Source organism: Staurois parvus, unplaced genomic scaffold (assembly GCF_062004578.1).
Source record: "Staurois parvus isolate SC_StPar_1 unplaced genomic scaffold, SC_StPar_1.0 ptg000052l, whole genome shotgun sequence".
In the NCBI taxonomy this organism is placed as follows: Eukaryota; Metazoa; Chordata; class Amphibia; order Anura; family Ranidae; genus Staurois; species Staurois parvus.
In genome coordinates this window covers 4687817-4702740 of record NW_028317848.1, presented here as the reverse complement: position 1 = coordinate 4702740, position 14924 = coordinate 4687817, and the positions used below count along the sequence as shown (strand labels likewise).

Sequence of the window (14924 nt, the reverse complement as noted above, 5' to 3'; positions counted from 1 at the left end):
TAGAAGTAGAAATTTCAACTTCACCTCCAAATCTTGTCTAAGTGATTGTCTCAAGTCCTGCCTCCCTATACATGTCTGTGCTGTCTTCATAGTTGGTGTCTCGCCATTGATCTGGTGATTTCACACTTGGGCGCAAAGTCGAGTGGCGACTTAATTTTGCTCCCTAGCCTCAGAGACCAAACACTGATATAGAAAGTTCAGCAGTGAGCAGAGAATCACTTGGTTCCACATACGACTTGAAAAAAACCAGAGGTAGAATGGGTAGATTGTTTGCCTCCAGTGTCTCCAAAAAGTTATTCTACATTTATAGTAATGAATAGAAAGAAGAGGAACTTGAATCTTTAAGCAGCGGAATTATGGCTGGTGCAGACTGAAATGGGAAGGTATTCTTTAGATCCCAAAATAGGTAATTTAGCATTTACTGTATATGTGATTTTTGTTTAATCTTCAGGAAATATATATAAAATTTTAATGAAATTGGGCTTTTTATTTCAATGTCCGTACCTCCACGAATGTTGTCCATGGGTTCAGACAGTTTGCATTCACCCCTTTCTACCCCTGGCTTCTGCAAGAACCTTTGTAACCCCATTGATATGACATCAATCGTAATAGGATTCCTTTCTAATGCATGTATTATATAACATATGAGCTGCCTGGCATACAAAACCTGGGCAAAGCAAGCCTTCAATTTGGAAGGCATCCATAACTGGATTTTGGATGTTATTTACTGTGAAGCATGGACGCGCTTTCTCTTTTCAATTACTTTTAGTTTGTATGTAATTCTGGTTTTCTGCTCTATCACTTCATATACCACTATAAATCTGTCTCTTCCACAAGAAGATTTTCCGCACAATCCACTTGTGCTTTTTTTTCACCCCCTTCACAAAATGGCTACCTTAAATTTGTGCAAAAGATGTCTGCTTATAATGGTTCATTTTAATGGGGCGTGTGGAAGAATATGACAATAAGAAAAAAATCTGCTTGATCCCAATTTTAAAAATACATTTATGGATATTTTTAATGCATACATAGCTGGGTTTAGTAGCGTTTGTTTTATATCTGTATACACGTTTGCTATATAACAACAAAAAAAAAAATGTTTAAACCTTTGCCTTCTCAAAAACTATGGCTGACTCCCTTTAATACTATGCTCCCTAAACAGTGCAGCTGGTTGGATCTGTGTGCAAGGCGGTGTGTCAGACAGCTGCAGATGCAGGCGACTGCTTTGCATGTGAGTCAGCTGTCAGGCTGTCCAATGTGGTGTCAGCACAAGGTTAAGTTCAACTGGAATTTAACAGTAAGTGAACTTACATGAAGAGTTCATTTACTCACTTTTCTCTGCCTTTCCTAATCCAGACTATTCAACCATCCTCTCTTCCTCAAAAACGCCACTCTCTTGACCTCCGAGACTGTGCTCTCTCCTGGTTCTCCTCTTACCTATCGCAGCGCTGTTTCAGTGTTACCTATAACTCTGTCTCCTCCTCTCCACTTCCTCTTTCTGTAGGGATGCCTCAAGGTTCTGTCCTTGGACCCCTTCTCTTCTCCATCTACACCTCCTCCTTGATAAACTCCCATGGCTTTAAGTACCATCTCTATGCTGATGACACTCAAATCTATCTTTCTACTCCTCACCTCGTCCCTTCAGTCTCCTCTCACATTACTAACCTACTAAGTGACATATCGGCACGGATGTCACTCCACTTCCTCAAACTCAATCTTTCCAAAACAGAGTTCATACTATTCCCTCCAGCCCCTGCCCCCTCCCCTAATATCTCCATCAAGATCAATAACACAATCATTATTCCCTCCCCTCATGCCAGGGTACTAGGTGTAATCCTAGACTCCCATCTGTCCTTTCAGCCCCAAATCCAATCACTGTCCAAATCTTGTAGACTTCACCTCCGCAACATCTCCAAGATACTCCCATTCTTAACCTCTGAAACCACTAAGCAACTTATGCACTCTCTGGTTATCTCTTGCCTTGGCTATTGTAACTCCCTCCTCATTGGCCTACCTAATCGCAGGCTATCCCCTCTTCAGTCTATCATGAATGCTGCTGCCAAACTCATCCACCTTACTAACCGTTCCATATCTGCCTTCCCTCTCTGCCAGTCCCTCCAATGGCTTCCCATTTCCCAACAAATAAAATTCAAAACATTAACATATGAAGCCTTTTGTAATTCTGCCCCAAATTACATCACTAATCTTGTCTCCAAATATCACCCAAACCGTCTTCTCTGCTCCTCGCATGACCTCCTGCTGTCTAGCTCCCTTGTCTCCTCCTCCCATGCTCCAGGACTTCTCCAGAGCCTCGCCCATCCTCTGGAACTCTATACCCCAATATATCTGACTATCGCCTACTCTGCCCACTTTTAGGCTATCTCTGAAAACCTATCTCTTCAGGGAAGCCTATCCTGCCCTCAGCTAATAACAGAATCTTCTATTCCTCTTGTCAGTTCATCCCCCACAGTTATTACCTTTTGTACCACCAGCCCCTCCCTCTTATATTGTAAGCTCCAAGGAGCAGGGCCCTCCTAACCCACTTGTATTGAACTGTATTGTTGCTGTATTGTCTCCTGTTATATTGTGAAGCGCTGAGCAAACTGTTGGCGCTATATAAATCCTGTATAATATTAATAACAACCATATTCTTGCTGCATCTGCAGTCTCTGAAACAAGCCTATACAAGTCTATGTATAAGGGATCATGGTACAAAGAAGGAATAGGGGATTCTGCCAAAGAATGTAAACACTGAAGCAGGCAGTTACTGCCCTATTTGGCAAAGTGAGCATAATTTAGATCATTTAAGCAGCCCATAGATTATGCAGTTTTCTTTCCTTCTACCTCGGGTGAAAGGTAAGAAAATTGCTTATTTCCCTCATCAACGCAGTCAGTGTTGATGGGGGAATCCCTCCCGCAACGCAATAGTATTCTGCCTTCCATACCGGCATAACACAATGATTACTGCTGGTGGCTATAGCCGCAGGGAATGATCGCATGAAAAAAATCCGACAGGCTGGTTTTACTGAAGTCGATCAATGGATTGACTTTGGTAAAACTAGACTGTCTATAAATGGATCAAATCTCAGCTGGTTCCTGCTGAGGTTCAATCCATCTATTAAGGCTGGAGAGGGTGAGCAAGTGTGTTTAAAGTAACGTACATTTTAACTGTATTCTAATTTTTAATCCTAATCCTTCTAATCTTAATGCAACCTGTAAACTTAATTTTCTAGCCCCAACTTTATTCTTGCCCTCTCAAAATGCCACATTAAGCCCAAAAACAAGTTGTGTCAAAACTGTCAGCAATTAAAATAGTTCTCTGTCCAATGGGGAATCAATATCTAAGGCTACCTGTTTTAAAGGTTATTTCATAATATTTGGAACATGAAATGATAGATATAATAATTTTTCAGTATAATTTATTATACCACGTGTAAGCAAGCTATGAAAAATCTGAAGCCCCAAGCATTCCAGATAATAGATTCCATATCTGCACTATTCAATACTGCACTTTTTAATCTGTTCAACATCTGTCCGCAGCCAGTCAATAATGCATCAGGGACATGATTACAAGCCCTGTACAGGGACCTTAACACATAAATGTTACTGGACTTCATCAAAAACATTGGCATTCTGTTGTTCTCAGTGTCCTCCATTTCTAAGCAAGCCATGTCCTAGCTGCCTTGTGCACATCTAAATCCTCAAAGCTCTGTTGTGAAATATCTACACTGCTGTAATTGAATAATTTGGTTGTTAATCATTGTGTTCCAGAAATCCTGTAAGCAATCAATCATTGGTCTTCTGCAAGATCACAGGGTTACATAAAGCTGTACATCACCATACGACAGGGAAATTTAATTTAAACCATGTGAAACTTGTAAGGTCTAATGCATAGCATTTGTCAGAGATAATAGTCATAAAGCTTGGATTGGTGTATTGCATGTCAGTGTTTTGCTTTCTCGGGTATAATTAGATTACCTTTAAATGTGTACAATCTCTACTTAATTGTCTTTACAACTTCAAGATAAAAGTTGTGATACAGACTGCAGCTTGTCTTGCTCTTGGTAATTGTAAAGCAAGTCCTAGGTGGGTCAGTTTTTTTCATTCAGCTTGCTGGTTGAGCAAAAAAAAAAAGTTGCGGTTCCCCCATTCACACACTCAAGGTGAATAAAGGGAATCTTCCCTGCAGAGTCATTCTATTCTGATCTTGGAGAGATTTCTATGCCATCAGAATACACAGATCAGCACTGCAGGCTATAGTTTGCAGTGCAGATCGAGAGGACATTTTCGAGAGATTGAGAGGAAATTTTCCAGCATGGTGGTTGTACAGAAGTCGATCAGTATAACCACACTTCCCATACATGGATATAAATTTGGTCGGTCCCTGCTGAACCAGCTGGATTTCAGTCCATCTATGGGTAGCCTAAGTGACCCCCCTGTCCTTTTATTGTTTACATTCCTACCTCATGGTGTTGTGTGCAGTGGAAGCAGAGAAATGTGTCTCTTCTGCACTGTAGAACTACTGTTAACCGACCTAAGCACCTCACTATTAGGGTGGTGTTGCCTCCTATACACAAGCTATAAAATCAGTATTTCTGGCCAGTGTGCTTGCCTTGTATAGCTTTAGGCTGGGTAAACAATAGCATTTTGGAGAAAAATGCAAAATTTCTTAGTACATTGAATGGCACTCGAAAGTAGTTCAAGATGGCATTTGCTTTTAACAGGAAACCACATGCACTGTTAGAAATTCCATGCATTTCAGTACAATTTTCCATCCCGCACCTTTGAATTTTCCCATCGCTTCAGCTGAACACGAACATCAGTTTGACCCCACTAATGATTAGGAAAATGGAGGAACATTCTTACAATGTTTTTACAATGAAAAATGTCAAATGAAATTATACTAGTGCATACCCAGCTTTAGAAAGGCTTAATTGTAAGGGACACCAGCGGATGCATCCAAGACTACTGATAGTATTACAAATGGGTCACCAATAGAATTTACCTTGCATGTCCTTACAGCTTTGTTCATTTAATAAGCTAAACATTTGTTGAAATAAGTTCTTTAGTCATCCAAACAGAACCTTTCAGGATAGAAAAATGGGAGATGCCACCAGTGAATTTATAAAGAGAACCTGTTGATTCTGGTAGTGATATATACCTAAACATTTTGGTTTTTTATACCAGGCACTCAAGGTTTTTGTGGTGCCCCATTTGTGCAGCTGGGAGTGTCGACAGCCCACTCTGTTATGGAGGGCTTAATTGCACTAAGTTCAGGGTTAAGTCTAATCCTGTAGCTAACCCCCACCCGTCCACTGTGCCAATATTCTATGAGAATGCCTGAACAACCAGTAACAGTGTTATTCATCTGATGAAAAACTGTAACACTCCAGAAGTCAACAATGTTATTGGTGATTCATGTACATCCTATTATATAAATGTTTTTTTGTTAAACTTTTGGGTTACACTCTGAAAAAGTCTTCTAAACATCATTTGAAAAGTCTGAACAAAGTATAGATCCGTTCTGTCACAGGTTACAGTCCATTACCCTCCATGTCCACCTGTGTAACTACCAAGGTTATCAAGAATTCACAGGATCTACACCCACACTTCCATTTTACAGTTAAACAAGAAGTGTATTAACACTGAGATGTAATTCCGCACATTAATATTTAATCTCTTCATTTAGGCTATCTTAGAAATTTGACTAAAGCAGCTTAGCAGTTGGCATACTGCTGTAAAATGCAATTTTTTTGGAAGCTGGATTGAACTATAAGATTTAGTATGTGGTCCAAAAAGTTTGTGTAAAAGACTTTCGGTCCTAAGCCCTATTCATTTGGTGTCAGTTCATGCTCTGCACAGGTGTGAATCCAGCCTAAATTGACCATAGGTTGAGGAGGAACATCACTCCTGTGGTTAATTTTGCATTTACCCACCTCTTACCTTTTAGCTGGGTTATGCGTAAATAACACACATGCCTAGTGAATCTAGCATTGTCCTGCTGTAATCTATTTTTTCAGTTTGTGGAGGGAGGAGGGTTGCAAAGATGCAAAGTGTTTTTTGGGAGTGAAGGCCTACTTTAAAGCTCTTTAAAATAAACATGTGGACATTGTATGGTTTTAAGAGCAAGTCTTGCAGGTATCTGTTAATTGCTTCTGATTTTTCATAGAGGGACCCTTAACCCATAATTTCTGAGGGGCATCAGATATTTTAGAGTCCATCACAATAATAGGTCATCGGGGAAGTACGTAGCATTTTAGATTATCCCCAGTGTCTAGGAGTCTAGTGCTGTTCTATAAAGGATTGGAAGCTGTGAAATCCTAGAAAAGTGTCTGCTCCTTAAAGTGAGTCTTATTTGTAAAAACTGTATTGTACTCATAAGTTTACTTGAAGTCACACTCATGATCAATCAAAGCTTTCTGATTTGGCCAAAACAACCTGGCTAAAGCCCAGTTATAGCCAAACCTTACGTTTTTGTTTGTTTAGCTAGAGTGGGGGAGGTATTCGTTTGATTAGCTTATGAAACACCCATCATTTGGATTGCTTGGAACTTGGCATCCTAAATCAAGGAACCTAACGTAATCCAGATTTTTAGGGATGGGGCCAGACCAGGAACATCATGTGGAAAACCTCACCAATGTTGTCCCTACGTGGATAAAAAGCCAGTTGCTGTTCCACCAAACAATGTCTGCCCATAACAGAAGTATTTTGTTTTATTAAAGCATGAGCAGAGTACCTCTTTATAGATGTTTTGTGAGCAAACCCTAAACTGCTCTCAGGAGAGGGGTAAGTGCTGATTTACTGGTCAGCTAGGTGTCATGAGTTGCCCTCTTATCATGGTTTACAGTTTTACATCATAGACATTGAGCTTCCAGATGACCTTGTTATCAGCAGTTACAAGGTAGGGAAAGGGAAAAAGTTATAGAAAGACATTGCAATTAATGGAGAGAAGTGACACATGCTTTAAACTGTTCTAGGACAACGCCACGCAGTCTGTTTATTCGGAGTTTATCATTCATTCAGTATATCAGCAGAATGCTGCAAATACTGTTCAGAAATTAAAGCAAAACTATTCCTAGAAGGGTTCTTGTATAACTCCTATTTACTCCTGGCTTTATACTTTTTTGTAAGATAGAATCACAAGTTTGTGTATTGAGCCTGTCCCAGTACCTTTAAATAAAGTCATTTTTTTGTACAGATATATGTCTGTGTACCCACTTGTATTACATAAACCATGGATTTTAATTGGACATATTAGTAGGTCAAAAAGGATGAACAATACTTATTACAACATTGTGAAGTGTACAAGTGTTTACAGGTTTCATGAGCTCTGGTACAGAGGAGTAGCCTGCGTTTGGGCTGTAGTTACCCTTTAATTTATTCCTTAGGGCACAGTACAGCCTTTGTTTATAGCTGGTTGTAGCAGACAGAACAAAGATTAAGCGGCTGCTTGACTGCCTCAAAACAAAATGTATCCTACTTTTTATACATGCTTTGCTCCTTATAAATCTGCACAGGTGCTGGGGCATGTCTGTTTTTAATCATATTCTGTTCTTTCACATGATGTGACGTTCTATAGATTAATTTTTTTGATTTGTGCCTATAGCGAGTCAATTGGCAATTGCAGAAGTGCACAGAAAGGTGAATAAAGTATTGTTCAACTTCAGCAAGTTCCCAGACATATTCTTGTAGAAGATAAGTGGTTCTGACTTGTATCCCTGGGGCTGAACTATTGACGCCTTCATTTTTCCATCTGACTACAGTTTTAGGTGTACCTGTTTTAGGCGACCCATTTTCACAGGGTGTTTAAAACAGGGGCGCTGGATGTATTCTGTGAAGGAACTTCATTTGGCATACTGCTTTTGTCCTAGATTTATTATTTTGCGGCCTCCATAACTGTAGCTACAGCTTTGAGTGCTTCATTCTGTACATCTATACATGGCAAAAGGACCAGACTGTTTTATTTTAGGCATGTGATGGTAGTCTTCTAATCTCATTGGATACCTCTCCTCACAAGACCTAATGGGAGCATTACAAATACAGTTTTCTACTTTTGGGGCATACCCCCACTGACACGGAATTACCTGCCACTATTTGGGTGTATAATTTCAGCATTCTTAGAACCTACTGTTAAAGGCCCTTTCTGTGATTAGTCTTTCATCGATCAGCCATAATATTATGACCACCCACCATAAGTGTCGAGGCGTGGACTACACTGGACTTCTGAAGGTATGCTGGGGTATCTGGCATTAAGTTGTCAGTAGCAGATACTTTAAGTAAGTTGTGAGGTGGAGCCTCCATGGATCAGACTTGTTTTTCCAGCACATCCCACAGATGCTTGATTGGATTGAGATCTAGAGAATTTAAAGTACAAGTCAACACCTCAAACTCACGTTCCCCAGACCTCTCTTGAATTCATCAGACCAGACCATCTTCTTCCATTCCTCTGTGGTCCAGTTCTAATGCTCACGTGCCCTTCGTAGGCGCTTTTGGCTGTTGACATGAGTCGGTATGGACAGCCTGACTGGTCTGCTGCTATGCAGCCCCATATGCAACAAACTGAGATTCATGGCTGGCATGAAGGCTGAGGCCATTCCCTATACACAGGACTACACGGGCGGTCAGAACAGTGTCTTTTCTCCCCTTCTCAAACTGAGATGCACTGTTTTTCTGACACCTTTCTATGGGAACCAGCATTACATTTTACAGCAATTTGAGGTACAGCAGATCTTCTGTTGGATCAGACTGCAGGGCCAGCCTTTGTTCCCCATGCAAATCACTGAGCTTTGGCCACCCATGACCCTTTCGTAGGTTTTCCTACCTAGGGTCACTTTTTATAGGTCGTTGTGGGATCATCCCACAAGAGCTGCAGTTTTGGAACTGCAGTGACCCAGTCGTCTAGCAATTTGGCCTTTGTCAAAATCACTCAAATCCTTATGCTTGCTACTGCTTTCAACACATCAGCTTCAGGAAAAACATGTTAATTTGCTGTCTAATGTATCCCACCCACTTTTAGGTGCTAGCGTCAGGAGTTGATCAGTGTTATTCACTTTATCTGTCAGTGGTCATATTGTTATGGCTGATCAGTGTATATGTCTATAAAATTGAAATTTATGCATTGTTAGCAACACTTGGCATTTGTCCGTGTTTATAAGCGCCACTTGCAACCAGTTGGGAATGCTTACTTAGTGGAAAACTGGGACACTCATGTAGCTATCGCTCTTATTTTCTTAATGGAAAGAAACCTTTGATTGCATGGTTCTAGTAATCTGATCATTGATCTCTTCATTGATCTCTCACTGCTCAACTGATTTTCTGAGAGACCTGCCTGTGAATGATTTCCGTCATAGCTTGTAGCCTAGGAAGTTTTCCTGAGGGTTCCGCCTGTGCATGGTTTGTGCACTGCAAGCACTGTAAAATGTGATAATTGAAGGGAAAACAAATGTATTATGTTGCAAATAGATTGTATTCTAAAAAAATATTTTATTTTATGTAAGATCCAATTATATTTCTCAATTTATATTTTACAGCGGGTGGCTACTACATCAGACAAAGACTTATATATTGATAACACTTCGATTGAAGAATCTTCAGGAGTATATCCAATCGATGATGATGACTACTCCTCTGGGTCTGGTTCAGGTAAAGTTCACTAAGATTACCTTGTTTTTGACAGCTTGCTTTTTTATTTTGGATTAGTTAATTTAGGCTAAATAGTAGTGGCTAAGCAGTTAAGTTTAAAAGTAATAGTGTTTTGAAAAGGATCAAATTAAGCAGGAAGTTGACAAGCTTCTGCCAGATTGCCTCCTAGAGCTTTCTAAATGCCTACTGAAGTAATGGTCACATTCCCTTTTGGAGCACAGATTTCAGACAAGATTTTTGTTGCCAATTGCTTTGGGTAATTGTGGTAGGGTGGTAAAGCTTTTATTGCATTGTGTGTTTTGACATGTTGGTACACATTTTGATTGAGGTTTATGATGCTGGGGTTTAGGTTTAAAAGGTTCAAGTTTAAGAACCGTTTTAGGCAGCAAATGAAACCAATCAATGCTCTGCAAATGCAGTCCAACACGGACTGCAGGCTATGCTGAAATCAGTAAATCCATTCAATTTACCTTGTCTTTGGGTCTTTGTCAACTGCAGTCCAAATTCCGAGAGTATCTCACTTGGTCAGTGGGCGTTTAATTTTCTCTCACGCTATTTGCTTCCTGTATCACCAATAACAATAACATTTCTAAATAAGATTGAATTTAATTGAAGGCTATGTGAAACAATATACAGTACAGAAATAAATGTTAATGTAGAAAAAATGTCAGTATTGAAAAGTGAAAGTTGGACAGATTGTGCTTCCTATATACAGTTGTGTTCAAAATAATAGCAGTGTGTTGAAAAAGTGAATAAAGCTCAAAATCCTTCTAATAGCTTTTATTTCCATACACACAAATGCATTGGGAACACTACACATTCTATTCCAAATCAAAACATGAAGAAAAATATATCAAATTTGTGTTGTTCCTCTAAACATATTGAAGAAAAGTGAATATTAGACTGTTCAAAAAAATAGCAGTGTTTGTATTCTTTTTCTTTACAAACTCAAACATTCACTATATAAACTGAAAAATGTTTGAAGATTTTGCTTTCCTTTGAATCACTTAATGAAGATTTAGTTGTATAAGCACTGTTTCTGAGAACTGCTGTACATCTGTGTTGCATGGAGTCAACCAACTTCTGGCACCTGTGAACAGGTATTCCAGCCCAGGATGATTGGACTACATTCCACAGTTCTTCTCTATTTCTTGGTTTTGCCACAGAAACTGCATTTTTGATGTCACCCCACAAGTTTTCTATTGGATTAAGATCCGGGGATTGGGCTGGCCACTCCATAACGTCGATCTTGTTGGTCTGGAACCAAGATGTTGCACGTTTACTGGTGTGTTTGGGGTCATTGTCTTGTTGGAACACCCATTTCAAGGGCATTTCCTCTTCAGCATAGGGCAGCATGACCTCTTCAAGTATTCTGATGTATTCAAACTGATCCATGATCCCTGGTATGCGATAAATAGGCCCAACACCGTAGTATGAGAAACATCCCCATATCATGATGCTTGCGCAACCATGCTTCACTGTCTGCACAGTGTACTGTGGCTTGAATTCAGTGTTTGGGGGTCGTCTGACAAACTTTCTCCAGCCACTAGACCCAAAAAGAACAATCTTACTTTCATCAGTCCACAAAATGTTGCGCCATTTCTCTTTAGGCCAGTCAATGTGCTCTTTGGCAAATTGTAACCTCTTCAGCACATGTCTTTTTTTCAACAGTGGGACTTTGCGGGGGCTTCTTGCAGATAGCTTGGCTTCACATAGGCGTCTTATAAATGTAACAGTACTCACAGGTAACTTTAGACCTTCTTTGATCTTCCTGGAGCTGATTGTTGGCTGAGTCCTTGCCATTTTGGCTTTTCTTGTATCCATTCGAATGGTAGTTTTTCGCTTTCTTCCACGTCTTTCAGGTTTTGGTTGCCATTTTAAAGCATTTGCGATCATTTTAGCTGAGCAGCCTATCATTTTCTGCACTTCTTTAGATGTTTTCCCCTCTCCAATCAACTTTTTAATCAAGGTACGCTGTTCTTCTGAACAATGCCTGGAACGACCCATTTTCCTCAGAATTTCAGAGAGAAATGCACTGTAACCAGAATGTGCAATATTTGCTGCCTTCCTTCCTTAAATAAGGGCAATAATTGCCACCTGTTTTTCAAAGAATGAATGACCTCGCTAATAGAACTCCACACTGCTATTATTTTGAACATGCCCCTTTCAATTAGTGATTCAATTACACAGAATCAGCAGCATGCATGTCATGACTGTTGGGTCTGTCGGATTTCTATTACTCTACTACACCTGCTAGTAAATTATTTGCCATGTAGAAATATCATTTCTACCAAAAACAGTGATTGATCAGGTTAGTGATGTCTGACTGCTATTATTTTGAACACAACTGTACATTTCAAGGGTTAATTAACTTTTTTCATTTTTTTTTTTTTTTTTTTAGTCCGGAGAATACCTTGTACATATTATATTTTTTATTAGGACTAGAGAATTAAGGGTTGGTGACTATTTTTGGGGTCTGATTAGTTGGTGGAACCAGTAAGTGGATAACACATGCAATTACAATAATTTGTGCTCGGCCAGCCCTTTGAGCCTGTGCTGATGTCATCATGCTGCTGGACTGACCAGTAGTTCTTTGTTTTGCTCATATACTCTGCTGCTTAATGTGGGTACCTCTCCTTGTTCCTAAAAAAAACTGTTTTAGAGTATAAAGTTTGTTTTTGTTTTCTTTGGTATAATCCTAACACTTGCTGAGTGAAGGTACTGGCTGCAGCTGAACTCTTTTTGATCTCTGCTGGTGTGCCATGTGATTTCCAATCATTTAATTTTGCGCGAACTGACCTCTGAAGATTTTGAAGAAGCTTTCACATCACTGAAACACAATTAAATTGCATCTATTGGACTTTTATACACATTTTTGCACTTAAGGGTGTTATGTATGTTTTATTAATTTAAAGGTATGGCACAACAATTTTTGCTTACACACCCTACAAAACAAGGCTGAAAGACTTTTAGACCAAGATGCAGATATAGACTATAACTAAAAAATGTCTTGGGCACAGTGATCAGAAGAATGATGCAGATTGTGTGTGTGGACATATTGCAGTAACAATGGTAGGGGCCTAAAATATGGTTGATTAAAATCCTGAACCTACAGTATGCTGCTGTTAGGATCCGCCAGGTGGTGCCTCAGGCTGCCCACTGGACGGACCTACCCAGAGCGTGGAGTCTAAGCCCGGTCTGTGCTTTCACCGGGGCCCCTGATGGTGGGGATGGACTTGTAACAGACCAGGGCCAGGTCACGACCTCCGAGCAGGCCCACCAGTGGCAGAGAGAGCCTCCGGGGATGTATGCAGGTACCGGGGGAGCCAGATGTGAAGAGGATGGCGGGACCTAGCAGGATGGTCACGAGCCGTGGTCCCGTGGGGTAAGCAAGGTACCGAATCGGAAAGCGAAGAGTAGTCAGGTCACACGCAGGGTCAGCAGGGTAAGTCAGTCCGCAGAATGATCAGACAAGCCGGGGGTCAGGATAGGAGAAGGCAGAGTAGTCAGGACAATCTGGATCAAGGCACAGGAGAAGGCAGCGTAGTCAGGGCAATCCGGGTCAAATCACAGGAGAAGGCAGAGTAGTCAGGGCAATCAGGGTCACAAAACAGGTACAGGAACTTAGGATCACATATAGACCTTGCGGCAATCTGTGACAGTGCAGGGCATCTTTAAATAGTGCGCCCTGCACTGTCATTGGCCGGCCAGGACGCGCCCCCGGCTGTAATTGGACGCCCGAGGCTCCTACTGCGCATGCGCGGCGTCCTGTCAGCCGCGGCTCGCCGGGACCTAGTGCCTGTGTCCCGGCGTGATCTGCCGCCAGTGCGCATGCGCTGGGAGAGGACCCGCGATCCCTGACAGCTGCTATGTGTCAGGTGCAAGTAATGTACAGAGTGCAGGGTTCAGATCATGACTAAGTAATGCAGAGAAAGCAAAGGTCAAATCTAAATTAGCTAACACAGAGGTTGCAAGGAAAGTATTCAAATCATCTATTTAAAATATATTGTACCTTGCCCTTTGGCTCAGTGGTGGCGGCTCACTGATTCTGCCTGGTTTTCCACATGTAAAAGTCCAGGTTCCTTCCATCACCGTCCCTCCTCTTTCTAGGTCAGACAGAAAATTGTGTGCATCCCTGGCACTGTCCCCAGACACCCAACAGCTTAGAGTAAACCTTGCAGTGCATAGGGCCAACTCGGCAGCCATCAATCCAAATTGAGGGTGCATCACTCCAGGTTGCCACGAATGCTGTTGGTTCAGCACCTATGCGCTGCAAGGTTTGTGCTACAAGTGAAAGTGAAAACAGTCCCTAGGAAACAGACAGATGGTATGGTCAGTTTATACAGTTAGGTCCATATATTTTTGGACACAGGCACAATTTTCATACTTTTGGCTCTGTATGCCACCAGAATAAATTAAAACTAAACAATCCAAATGAATTTGAAGTGCAGACTTTTAGCTTTAATTCAAGGGGTTGAACATACATATCAAATACAAATTTTAGGAACGGCAACCATTTTTATACACAGTCCCTCCATTTTCAAGGGTTCAAACGTAATTGTACAAATTAATATATTCATAAATAAAATCTTAATTTTTAATATTTTGTTGAGAATCCTTTACTGGCAATGACTGCCTGAAGTCTGGAACCCATGGACATTACCAAAGCTGCTTTGCTAGGCTCTAACTGCAGCTGTCTACAGTTTTTCTTTGTGAGTCTTTCTGCCTTTAGTTTTGCCTTCATTAAGTGAAATCCATGCTCAATTGGGTTGAGATCAGGTGATTGACCTGGCCATTGAAAAACATTCCACTTCTTTTCCTTCAAAAGCTCCTGGGTTGCTTTTACTGTGTGTTTTAAATCATTGTCCATCTGTACTGTGAAGCGCCGTCCAATCAACTTTGCTGCATTTGGCTGAATCTGCTCTGACAGTATATCTCTAAACACTGCAGAATTAATTAGCCTGCTTCTGTCTTCTCTCACGTCATCAATAAACACCAATGATCCAGTGTCACGGAAAGCCACACGTGCCCATGCCACAATACTGCCTTCACCATCTTTTACAGATGGCGTTGTGTGCTTTAGATCATGAGCTATTCCAAGCTGTCTCCACACTTTTTTCTTCCTTTCATTCTGGTACAAAGTAATCTTAGTTTCATCCGTCCAAAGAATGGTTTTCCCGAACTGGCCTGGCTTTTTTAGATGTTTTTTGGCAATGTCTAATCTGGCTTTTTTATTCTTCAGCCTTATGAATTGTTTGCACCTTGTGGTGTACCCTCTGTAT

At 40.8% G+C, this 14924-nt stretch overlaps 1 protein-coding gene across 1 annotated transcript in view; it reads left to right on the top strand.

The window, feature by feature from the left end:
• Positions 1-14924, top strand: part of SDC2 (syndecan 2) — a 156043-nt gene that overhangs the window by 125052 nt on the left and 16067 nt on the right. Inside the window, exon 2 of the mRNA XM_089666631.1 lies at positions 9531-9642. Coding sequence (XP_089522757.1) covers positions 9531-9642 — 112 coding nt within the window. The remainder of the gene's footprint in view (positions 1-9530; positions 9643-14924) is intronic.